The sequence below is a fragment of the Mobula birostris genome, chromosome 12, assembly GCF_030028105.1.
Source record: "Mobula birostris isolate sMobBir1 chromosome 12, sMobBir1.hap1, whole genome shotgun sequence".
In the NCBI taxonomy this organism is placed as follows: Eukaryota; Metazoa; Chordata; class Chondrichthyes; order Myliobatiformes; family Myliobatidae; genus Mobula; species Mobula birostris.
Genome location: NC_092381.1, coordinates 102,992,824 through 103,005,922, shown reverse-complemented (window position 1 = coordinate 103,005,922; position 13,099 = coordinate 102,992,824). Strand labels below are relative to the sequence as shown.

The following is a 13,099-nucleotide window of genomic DNA, read 5'->3' as shown; positions in this document are numbered from 1 at the left end:
ACACTCTTCAACGTAAGCACATCCTTTCTTAGATAAGGGGCCTAAAACTGCTCACAATACTCCCAAGTGAGGCCTCACTAATGCCTTATAAAGCCTCAGTTTTACATCCTTGCTTATTACCTTCTATCTCTTCTTCCCGTCATTCAGTAACACAAGTGCGTTTTCCAGATGAAGTACTACACTAATTAATTGTACTTCTAGTTAGTGTGTTTGCTTAGTTTATCATATCCTGAGCAATGGAGAAACCAGACACAGATTGGGGTGACTGCAGAGCATTTGTGTCCAGTCTGCAAGCGTGACCCTGGATTTCCAACTGCCTGTCACTTTAACTCTGCACCCATTCTTGCTCTCTGCCTTTGCTGTCCCAAAATAGAGTCATAGAAAAGTACAGCACAGAAACAGGCCCTTCAGCCCATCTAGTCTGTGTCGAACCACTTCAACTGCCTATTCTCATCACCCTGCAGCCGGACCATGGCCCTCCATATCCCTACCATCCATGTACCTATCCAGACTTCTCTTAAACGTTGGAATGAAGCTCACATGCACCACTTGCACTGGAATCTCTTTTCACAATCTCAGAGCCCCCTGAGTGAATAAGTTTACCCTTATGTTCCCCTTAAACTTTTCACCATTCACCCTGAACCAGTGACCTCCAGTCGTAGTCCCACTCAACCTCAGTGGAAAAAGCCTGCTTGCATTTACCCTATCCAAACCCCTTATAATTTTGTATACCTCTATCAATAATATAGGAGCGGAATTAGGCCATCTGGCCCATTGAGTCTGCTTCACCATTTCATCATGGCTGATCCATTTTCCTCTCAACCCCAATCTCCTGCCTTTTTCCTGTATCCCTTCATGCCCTGACTAATGAAGAATGTATCAACCTCTGCCTTAAAACAGCTCTTCCACCCAGGCCCTTGTGACCCAATGCTGAATTTAAACAATTCCAGTACGTATGTGAACCAGCCAGTTCTGAGACAATGTCAGCCACCTGGAAGTAACAGTACTTTTCTCTCCACCAACGATGCTTTACCTGCTGAGTATCCCCAGAATTCTCATTAATTTCAGATTTTCAGTCTCTTTGTGTTCTGCTTCGCTAATACCCAGTTCATCTCCCTCGACGTGCACTCCTCCAGAGGGATCAGCTATGATGTAATGAGCACTTGCAACCTTCAGCTGCACGTGTGTCACTGGAACAACCCCGATTGCCATCCTAACACAGTCTTTTTCTCTCTCCACCCTTTCAGAGGACACAACCTCAGAATAGAGGCATGAATATTCAGCCTAATAGTTTCAACAAATTACTTCCAGAGGAAATTCCATTTAGAACAGAGATGAGGTGGAATTTGCTCAGTCACAGAATGGTGAATCTGTGGAATTCATTACTACAGGAGGTTGTGGAGGCCAAGTCATTGGGTATATTTAAGGCAGAGGTTGATAGATTCTTGATTAGTCAGGGCATGAGGTGATACAGGGAGAAGGCAGGATCAGCTGTGATGAAATAGCGGAGCAGACTCGATGAACCAAATGGCCTAATTCTGTTCCTCATCTTGTGGTCTTTCTTTTTTTACAATTTAAACCACATCAGATCTGGAGGGCCTGAGTTATAGGGAAAGATAGAATAGATTAAGACTTTATTCCTTGGAATGTAGAAGATTGAAGGGAGATTTGATAGAGGTATACAAAATTATCTTGTGTTTAGATAGCGTAAATGCAAGCAGGCTTTTTCCACTGAGGTTGGGTGGGACTACAACTAGAGTTAATAGGTTAAGGGTGAAAGGTAAAAAGTTTAAGGGGAACATGAGGGGAAACTTCTTCACTCAGAGGGTTGTGAAAGTGGGGAATGAGTTGCCAGCACAAGTGGTGTATGTGAGCTCGATTTCAACGTTTAATGGAAGTTTGGATAGGTATATGGATGGTAGGGATATGGAGGGTTATGGTCCCGGGGCAGGTCGAGTGGACTAGGCAGTTTAAATGGTTTCGGCATGGACCAAATGGGCCAAAGAGCCTGTTCTGGGTTGTACTTTTCTATGGTTCTGTGACTCACTTGTTTTCTCGCTTTTCGGTCCAGGTTAAGGGCAACATTAACACCATTTCTCTCTCCACACATGCCAAATGACCTGCTGATCTGCAGACTTTGCTGGCTTTATTTATCGGTTCAGCATTGGCAATTTTTCTTTTCAAACGGCAACTTAGCATGATTAGGTGAGGAGCAAAACTTGTCACCTTAAACAGTTCGGGTATAGGGCAGCATTGAAGGTCCTCCGTCTCTGGTGGTACTCAGAGCTTCTTACATCACGGCAGTAGCTTCATCTCTGTCTTCACTACCGTCAGTCATGGAAGTCCCGGGCGGGGACTCAGGAATACCATCGTACTCAGATGTAGAAGGTTTCTTCATTACTGTTTCCATAACAATATTGTTTGACTAATCAGGGTTGTTAGCCCTGAGCTGAATCTCTCAACTTGGAGGACCAGTGGACCACTCTTAGTCTGGCCTCAAACCTTTAATCTTATTTGGTGTAGGTGACCCTGACTCCTGGTCATGGAGGCATGTAAGCCTCCAAACCAGGTTGTGCCCCTCTTGGGGGGATTAGATATAGGCAAAAGCTCTTCACACAGTGTCATCAAACATGCTCAGGACCAGGGCTTCCCAACCTTTTATATGCCATGGACCAATACCATTAAGCAAGAGGTCTATGGACTCAGGCTCAGAATAGAAACCACTAGGTTAGATACAGGGTAAAGTCCAGCTATTACCTCAGCCCAAACTACTGTATCTGACCCTTCTTTGTATCACTGGAGCATTGGATGTTACAGAGGTAGCAAAGAGTGGTGAATCTGTGGAATTCATTGCCACAGGCGGATGTGGAGACCAAGTCATTGGGCATATCTAAAGTGGAGGTTGATAGGTTCTTGATTAATCAGGGTGTCAAAGATTATGGGGAGAAAACAGGATATTAGGGCTGAGAAGAAAATGGATCAGCCATGATGAAATGGCAGAGCAGACTCGATGGGCCGAATGGCCTAATTTGCTCCTATATTTTTAGTCTTAGAGTGTTGATCTAAAGGTGGTTACAATGAGGGAAGAGCTTCTGCAGAGACTGTCTCGGAGAGAAGCCAATTGTAGAGATAATTATTGCCAATGTGGGAGGATATCTTTTTCTTCAAAACCAGATCAAAAATTTCTCCTCTATCTTCCTCTCTTCGAAAGTTGTGTTTCCTTTGTACAGGCTCGGTTGGAATATGCACGGGACCAGTTCCAAATTCGCGAGAACGATTTCCTGACCTTTGATGCTATGAGACATGCAGCTCAGTGCGTGGGACGAGCCATTCGAGGGAAAACTGATTATGGATTAATGATTTTTGCAGACAAGGTAATTTGTAACATCTGTCAATAAAGAATTTGTCTGAGTCAGTGAGAGAGGATCAACTTGTACACAAAGTGTGTGTTACACACAGAAGTGTCCATTCAGCTCCAAGGGATTAATTTCTGTGATGTATGTGGCGAGATCACAGCTGGGTTAGCTATCTATCTATCTATCTATCCATCCATCCCTCCCTCCCTCCACCACCCCCCACCCTTTCAAGCCATGCCACATAGAAATCCTTACCTAACAATTAACCTACCAACCAGTAGATTTTTGGACAGTGGGAAGAAACCGGAGCACTTGCTGTTTCCATGACAATTGTTTTTTTAACTAGTCAGGGTTGTTAGCCCCGAGTTGAATCCTCGAACCTGGAGGACCGGTGGACCACTCTTAGTCTGGCCTCAACCCTTTGACCTGTTGGGCATGGATAGCCCTATGAAGAGCCAAAACCCAAGGCACTCACTCCAGTCAACATAGCTCTCCAGGTCATTGAGGCACGCAAGCCTCCAAACCATGGCAAGGTTGTGGTCCTCCTGGAGGTGCTGCTGTAAACTGTTGTGCTAACTACCATCCCTTCATGTGAGTGGGATGGAAACTTTGCAGACAAGCCCAGCAATTACTGCTCATCCTTTGAGAAGACATCACAAACCATGTAGCAGGGATGCTGGCATTACATCTTTAAGCTAGGTTGTAGCCAGACGACATGGAAAGAATGGTAATCAATATCTGTGTAGCTACGGTATTGCTCCAACATGGAGGCATCCCATTTATCTGTTGCTGCTGTCATTCTGAGGACTGGGTCAGCAATCAATCAGTCTTCTCCCTTGAGCCCCCTCCGAGTGCAGAACGTTCTGAAAGAGGAGGGAGAAACTGCGAAAGGTGCTGGAAGTATGAATATGTTGGAAACAGTGAGCACAATTGGGGTGGCGTTTTAGTGCAGTGGTTAGCACAACGCTTTACAGTACAGACGACCCACGTTCAATTCCTGCCGCTGCCTGTAAGGAGTTTGTAAATTCTCCCCGTGACTGCGTGGGTTTCCTCCGGGTGCTCTGGTTTCCTCCCACAGTCGAAAGTCCTACCAGTAATTGGTCATTGTAAATCGTCCCGTGATTAGGCTAGCATTAAATCGGAGGTTGCTGGGCAGTGCAGCTCGAAGGGCCGGTTGGGTCTATTCTGTGCTGCATCTCAATCAATCAATCAATCAGATTATTAATTAAAATAAAACAATCCTGTAATCTTCAAGGTATTTATGGAAAGGGATCGGGTTGGTCCATAATGTCTTGAAATGGGGAAAGGCTGATTTCTTAACGGACAGGGCAAAAGTAGAGAGGGAAATGATGCTTTTAAGTAAAACACCAGCTGACAAGAGGGAGTACTTGGAGTTAGAGATCAGGACCAGCATGTTCCAATAAGGGTAACAACCAAAGACAGCAAGATTAGAGGACCTTGGGTAGCAAAGCTTAGTGAAGATTTCATCAGGAAGAAAATAGATGAAGACAGAGCGGTAAACCTGGTTTATCAAGTCAAGTCAAGCTTATCGTTATTTAACACGTATACCACCAAGTGAGACGATGTTCCAGGGTGTAAAGCACAGTAGTACACATTTACACACAATAACTTAAAGGAAGAATTAAATCTACAAGTGAATTGCGCATAGATAAATAGAGTGCATAAATTAACTCTTTTAGGGTACAGTACAAATTTTCCGGTGACACTTCGAATGCGGTGCAGCAGGGAGTTCAGCAGCCTGATGACCTGTGGGAAGAAGCTGTTTCCCATTCTGACTGCTCTTGTCTTTATGCATCGGAGTCTCCTGCCTGATTGTAGAAAGCCAAAGAGGATGCCTTGATAATTATAAGAGCCCTGCGTATGTGGTGCTCCTGAAAAATGTCCCAGATGGTCCTCTCAGCCGTTCTCATAGACCTCCATCTCTGGCACTGTTCAGGGCTTCCTTCACTGTGTAGGTAGGCTTCCTCTCAGTTTCACTGCTGTCAGCCATGCAAGTCCCAGATGGAGACTCGGGGATGTTGTTGCACTTAGATGTAGAAGAATTCTTCATTGCTGTTTCCGTAACAATTCTGATTGACCAATCAAGTTTGTCAGCCCTGAGCTGAACCCCTGAACCTAGAGGACCAGTGGACCACTCTTAGTCTGGCCTCTACCCTTTGACCTGTTTGGCATGGGTGACCCAACCAAGCGTCAAAGTACAAAGTCCTGACTCCTATCAGCATAGCTCTCTGGGTCATTGAGGCATGCAAGCCTCCAAACCCACCGATGAGGTGGTGAAATAGTTTGGCCCGAAATGTCGACTGTACTTTTTTCCGTAGATGCTGCCTGGCCTGCTGAATTCCTCCAGCATTTTATGTGTGTTGCTTGGATTTCCAGCATCTGCAGATTTTCTCGTTTGTGACGAGGTGGTCCTCTTGGAGGATGCAGCAATTACAAACGAACATAAATCATACAGTTTTTACAAGAAAAGTTCAAAGTAAATTTTATTTTCAAAGCGCATATATATCACCATATACAACCCTGAGATTCATTTTCCCGTAGGCATACACAGTAAATCTATATAGTAGTGACTATAACAGGATCAATGAAAGATCAACCAGAGTGCAGAAGACAACAAACTGTGCAAATGCAAATATAAATAAATAGCAATAAATAACAAGAACATGAGAGAAAGAGATAAAGAGTCCTTAAAGTGAGACCATTGGTTGTAGGAATATTTCAATGGATGGGCAAGTGAGTGTAGTTATCCCCTGTGTTGAAGAGCCTGATGGTTCCTGAACCTGGTGTTGCGAGTCCTGAGGCTCTTGTACCTTCTACCCAATGGCAGCAGCGAGAAGAGGCTATGGTCTGGATGATGGGGATCTCTGATGATGGATACAATAAAATACAATCAGAACAAAAAAGAAACACAAAGCACATAAACAAGTACTCGAATAGGAATTTTGTGGGAGGATGTGTGTCTAATATGGACAAACAGGATTATCATTGGTGTGCATCACGGTAGGCATTTACGAGGGAGGCCGAGAGGAATGTGGACAGGCACTTGGATTGGAATAGTATAGAGGGATCTGTGTCTAATATGGACAATTAGGATTATCAGTGGTAGGCATCTCTGTTTCTGTGTTGAATCATCTGATGAACTGGGATCAAGGGATAGCTGTTGTTGAGGAAACTAATGTGGGAGGAATTTTAAGAAATTCGTATGGGAAATTTTAACTATGAAGATTAAGGAGAATCCCAGGACCTTCTACATATATAAGGAGCAAGACAGTAGCCAGGGAAAGATTCCAAGGTTTGGTGTATATGTGGAGCCAGGAATTGAAGGGAAAATCCTCATACATATTCCCAAAGCGAAGAGAAGTGGAGGATAGTGAGTTTAGAGAGAGTGTGTGGGTAAACTGGAGCAGGGCAGGATTACAAAAGCGTAATGGAACATCTAGGTGTTGATAAATCCCCAGGAACTTGATAAATCTGGAACTCGCGGCCAGAGGAGGTGGTGGAACCAGAAACACTCACAAAGTTAAAGAGGCATTCAGGCAGATAATTAAATAGGCAAACCAGTGAAGGTCACAAGCCAAGTGCAGACAGATAGATTGGTGTAATGGTCTGTACATCTCTGTCTCTGACTCCTTGGCTGAGGACATAAAGATGAAGGGCTCCCAACCCAGGCTGAGTAAATACCAGCAATAAGCAGGTAGTTATTCAGTTACAAGATGATGAATGCTGAGAATAACTTTAGGAAAAGTTTAGTTCATGTTGGTGAGGTGATTTAAGAGTGTTGGAAATAGGATTGGCAGTGACCCCCCTTAGCATACTTCATGAAACCAAACCCGTGTTCCGCCCAGGTTCCCATAATCCCAGCATGTAGTGGAGACTGTCCTGGTGGACAGACAGGTGTGGACCAGATGATACTTGTGTATGCAACAGACTCGGGCTACACACTGAGGATGGCTGGTGGGACGGGGATCCTGGCTGCACTGAGTAACCTTTCAGTAATTGTTCTCTCCTGGTAGCGTTACGCTCGGGCTGATAAAAGGGGGAAGTTACCTCGCTGGATCCAGGAACACATCACTGACAGTAACCTGAATCTGACGGTGGATGAGTCTGTGCAGATAGCCAAGCATTTCCTGCGGCAGATGGCACAGCCTTTCCGACAGGTCAGCATTAACTTGCTTCTCCTCTCGATGTTCCTGAATGTCTCACTTACTCTGGTACCATTATATCTCTCCCTCTCCCTCCCCACTTCTCCCCCCCATGTTCCCGAAATGGTTCACCTTCTCTTGTACATTCTTACTCACTCACTCTCAGCCCTGAACTTTGTACCAGTTCCCCATCATTCTGACTCTAACCTTTCAAAAAGTTATCTATGTCCACCTTAAGTACCAATGATCTGGTACCACCAGCCTATGGGACAGCAATTTCAGAGACATGTTTCCCTCTTCAAAAAGCATTTTCTAATCACCTTCATTATAAATGACCATCTCCTCATCTTGTAACCTCACTTTGGGGCTCCTATTAGTGGAAACACCTCAGTATCTACTCCGTTGTGCCTCCTCAGGATCAATAATGTCACCCATATTCTTCTAAAGTCCAATTTCACTGGCGTTTTCGTGCCATCTCGCTCTTTTACACCATCACCCAATGACTTGCTCTTGTGCTCCCACTGTGGGGTCTCCCATGTTCTCACTCTCACTCATACTCCAGCTCACTTTGTATCTTGACTGTTGATCGCCCTTGCCCTGTTTCCCTCTGGCAGCCTCTCAGTCTGTCAGCAATGATGCTCTCACCATCACCACCTCTCAGCACCTTTCCACATGCACCATCTCACACTACAGCTTTGCCATTCTGTTTCTGTCTGTCTGTATCTTTCATGCTCTTTCTTTCTCTCACACATTCTCTCTCACTCACCCTTGCTTTCGCTCTTTCTCCCCCTCATCTTCTCTCTCATTCACTCTTTCTCACTCTCTCTCTCTCTCACACTCACATTCACTCACTCTTACTCTACCTCTCTGTCATTCCCTTTCTGTCTTTCAAAATTCTCTTCTGCATTGGTTGCTTCTTTATTATCATTTCACCACCTTATTTTTCCTTATCTTCTCTGCTTTCTCATTGTCTCACACTTCCACTCTCTCACTTCCTGCTTCTTTAATCCTATCTCATTCTCCCGCCTGGAAAGATACAGACAGCCACCAACTTACCCATGGGCAATGGGGCCGCAGAGGTGCATGGTCTAACTCAATGGCAATCACTGCAACTTGCTGAATCGTTATTTTCCCCCTGTTTGCACCCTAGGAGGATCAGCTGGGATTGTCACTGCTCTCAATTGAACAACTGGAATCTGAGGAGATACTCAACAGGATACAAGAGATCGCCCATCAAGTCTGAAGGCAGGATGGACAGATTGCTGACCCAGCTGTTGTGGAGGTTGCCCAGGCTTTTGGGGATCTAATCACCTTACCATGGCCAGAAACCTCAGCCAATGACTGGCGCTCAGCATTTGGTAGTGGTGGATGTATCATATGGACACACCATGGAGAACAGCGATGATTCTCCTGTGTGACATTGATTGGAATATTATTGACACCAAAACTTGATAAAGTGTATTTTTTAGACAGCTGATCGTTCTGGCTGATTGTCAACAGTGCTTCTCCAGCATATAGTGTGTTTTGCTCTAGATTTCCAGCACCTGCAGTATCTCTTGTGATTCTGTTCTGAGGCTGGATCCACTGGTCTTAGACTCTCCCACCATATGAAACATTCTCTCCACATCCATTCTATCGAGGCCTTTCAACATTCGATAGGTTTCAATGAGATCACCCCTCACTCTTCTGAATTCCAGTGAGTGCAGGCCCAGAGCATTCAAACACTCCTCATATTATGAGCTTTTCAATCCCAGAATTATTTTTATGAACTCCTCTGGACCCTCTGCAATGTCAGCACATAAGGGGCCCAAAACTGCTCACAATACTCCAAGTGAGGCCTCACCAATGCCTCATAAAGCCTCAATATTACATCCTTGCTTTTATATTCTAGTCCTCTTGAAATTAATGCTAATATTGTATTTGCCTTCCTCATCACCGACTCAACCTGCAAATTAACCTTTAGGGAATCCTGAACAAGGACTCCCAAGTTCCTTTGCACCTCAGTGTATGTGGTTTATGTACAACGTGTGTCCCAATGCGAGGAGCCGAATAACACCAAACGTGATGCAGATGAAAGAATTTCACTTCCTACTGTGGTAGGAAATAAACCAGTAAATCTGACAAAGTACAGGCTTCAAATTCTCAGCAGAGCGCACAAAGTTAAAAGTGCATTTATTATCAATGTATACCATATACAACCTTGAGATTTGTATTCTTATAGGCAGCCACAAAACAAGAAACCCAAAAGAACGCATTGAAAAAAAAGACAAACACCCAATGTGCAGAGAGAGAGAGAGAAAACACAAATCGTGGAAACAAATAGCATTTAGAATGAAAGTGAGTCCTCAGACCCAAAGCCCGGGGCAGGCCCACGGCCTCAGCCTCAGTTCAGCAAAGGGCAGAGTGAATGTGTAAGGGCGGCGAGCAGAACCAGCCTGACCCTTGCCTCTGCTCCAGATACCCTGCCTTTTCAATCCATCTGGCCCAGTGTTTACATTATCCAAACATCAGTTGTTCCTCGCACTAGGACCCGGGCCCTGATGCGTCCATGAGCTCAGGGTCTGGACTCTGCTGCCATGTTTTGGTCCACACCCGAACTTTCGAAATCGGCCCAGCGTTTAGATCGATCAAACCTCGCTCTCGGTTCAGGTGGATGGGCTCCGAATCTGTCTTTCCTCCGCTCCGACTTATCTCCACCCCACTTCGACCTCACTCTGACTTTGTCTCGAATATGTCTCCACTCCACTCTCCCAACCTCCCCCTCCGCAGTTTATCTTTGCTTTCTTTTATTAATATTTATTGAGTTGCAACACCATCCGGCCCTCGAGCCATGCCACCCAGCAATCTCCCTAACTCATCCTAGCCTAGCTTTTTGCTGCTGATGAGTCAGCCATGCTGGTGAACGTGAAGTAGACAAGCAAGGACAGAGGAGAGCTCCAGATGAGTTTTTACAAGAATTAGTTTGTGCTTACAGTGACTAGTCATAGAATCATAGAAAAGTACAGCACATAAACAGGCCCTTCAGTACATCTAGAACATATAAATTTACAGAATATTACAGGCCCTTCAGCCCACAATGTTGTGCTGACCATGTAACCTATTCTAGAGGTTGTCTAGAATTTCCCTAGCATATAGCCCTCTATTTTTCTGAGCTCCATGTACACTTTGTACCTATATAAGAGTCTCTTAAAAGATCCTATTGTATCTGCCTCTGCCACCATTGCTGGCAGTGCATTCCACACACCCACCACTCTGTGTGGAAAAACTTACCCCAACAACCCCTCTCTACCTATTCCAATCATCTTAAAACTATGGCCCCACGTGTTCTATCCACACGAGCAATGCCCCTCATCATCTTATGCATCTCTATCAGGTCAACTCTCATCCTCTGTCGCTCCAAGGAGAAAAGGCCAAGTACAGTCAACCTATTCTCATAAGGTACACCCTCCAAACCAGGCAACATCCTTGTAAATCTCCTCTGCACTCTCTCTCTATAGTATCCACATCTGTCCTGTAGTGGGGTGACCAGAACTGAACACAGTACTCCAAGTGGGGTCTAACTAAGGTCTAATATAACTTTAAAAGTACCTCACGACTCTTGAACTCAATCCCATGGTTGATGAATGCTAACACACCATATGCCTTCTTAACAACACTGTCAACCTGCGCAGCAGCTTTGAGTGTCCTATCAACACAGACCCCAAGATCTCTCAGATCCTCCACACTGCCAAGAGTCTTACCATTTATATTATATTGTCTTCAAATTGAACCTACCAAACTGAACCACTTCACAATTATCTGGGTTGAAGTCCATCTGCCACTTCTCAGCCCAGTTCTGCATCCTATCGATGTTGTGCTGTAACCTCTGACAACCCTCCAGACTATCCACAACACCCCCAACCTTTGTGTCATCTTACTAACCCACCCTTCTACTACTTCATCCAGATTATTTATAAAAATCACAAAGAGGAGGGGTCCCAGAACATCCCTGCAGAACACAGATGGTCACTGACCTCCATTGAGAATACGAAACATCTACAGCCGCCCTTTGCCTTCTGTGGACAAGCCAATTCTGAATCCACAAAGCAAGGTCTCCTTGGATCCCATATAGGCATCCGTTGGTCTCGTGAGACCATGGATTTGCACCTTGGAAGGTTTCCAGGGTGCAGGCCTGGGCAAGGTTGTATGGAAGACCAGCAGTTGCCCATGCTGCAAGTCTCCCCTCTCCACGACACCAATGTTGTCCAAGGGAAGGGCACTAGGGCCGATACAGCTTGGCACCGGTGTCGTCACAGAGCAATGTGTGGTTAAGTGCCTTGCTCAAGGACACAACACGCTGCCTCAGCTGAGGGTCGAACTAGCGACCTTCCGATCACTAGACCCATGCCTTATCCATTTGGCCACACACTAACACATACCTCCTTACTTTCTGAAGGAGCCTTGCATGGAGAACCTTATCAAATGCCTTGCTGAAATCCATATACACTATATCTACTGCTCTACCTTGAACTTGTCTGTGTGAACCATTTAAACTGCCTACTCGCAGCGACCTGCACCAGGACCATAAGCCCTCCATACCCCTTCCATCCACATACCTTTCCAAAATCTTAAACATTGAACTCGAGCTTGTATGCATCACTTGTGCTGGAAGCTCATTCCACACTCTCACAACCCTCTGAGTGAAGAAGTTTCCCCTCGTGTTCCCTTTAAACTTTGCACCTTAACCCATGATCCCTGGTTGTAGTCCCACCCAACCTCAGTGGAAAAAGCCTGCTTGCATTTACCCTAACTATATCCCTCATAATTTCGTATATCTCTATCAAATTTCCTCTCAATTTTCTACATTCCAAGGAATAAGGCCCTAACCTATTCAATCTTTCCTTACAGCTCAGGTCCTCCAGACCTGGCAACATCCTTGTAAATTTTCTCTGTACTCTTTCAACCTTATTTACATCTTTCCTGTAGGTAGGTGATCAAAACTGCACAGAAATCTCCAAATTAGGCCTCGCCAACATCTTGTACAACTTCAGCATAACATCCCATCCCCTGTACTCAATACTTTGATGAAGGGCAATGTGCCAAAAGCTTCCTTTACGGCCCTATTTATTTCTGATGCCGCTTTTAAAACTAGCTTTTTAAAAAAGCGCGCACATTTTTTTCTATTTCAGTTTTTAGTCGCCAGTGGGTATGGTGGTCCAATAACATAACCATCCTGCTCTCATAACCTTCATCTTCCTTTACTCTCAGATCACTTCCTCAACCTCCCCTCCTCACTGAAGGTTCCAGTTTATGCCGATAACGTGGATGGATTTAGTTTGAGTGCAAGAGTATTTAATCCCCGCGATGTTCATGCAATAAGGGTATGAGTCAGCAGGTGGCGCACCTGCGTTACGGTGCCAAAAAAAATGCCGAAGAAACTGGCAAAATTCTCGCCTTTAGGAGACACCAAAGCCCTCCCCTAGTGGTTGCCTCGGACAGTGAAGCAATTCCTCAGTACTGCCCCTTCAACACCGTTAATTCTTCAGTTCTGCATTTCCGACAGCCTAGTGCTCTCAGGGTAAAGCCCCTCTGACAGTGTGA

The 13,099-nt window shown here is 45.0% G+C and overlaps 1 protein-coding gene across 1 annotated transcript in view; it reads left to right on the top strand.

Annotated features, from left to right (window-relative positions):
• The window catches only part of ercc2 (excision repair cross-complementation group 2), a 79,536-nt gene extending 70,542 nt beyond the window's left edge, over positions 1–8,994 (top strand). Inside the window, exons 21-23 of the mRNA XM_072274407.1 lie at positions 3,231–3,374; positions 7,391–7,534; positions 8,670–8,994. Of these exons, the coding sequence (XP_072130508.1) occupies positions 3,231–3,374; positions 7,391–7,534; positions 8,670–8,762 (381 nt within the window). The 3' untranslated portion in view covers positions 8,763–8,994. The remainder of the gene's footprint in view (positions 1–3,230; positions 3,375–7,390; positions 7,535–8,669) is intronic.
• The last annotated feature ends 4,105 nt before the right edge of the window (positions 8,995–13,099 follow it).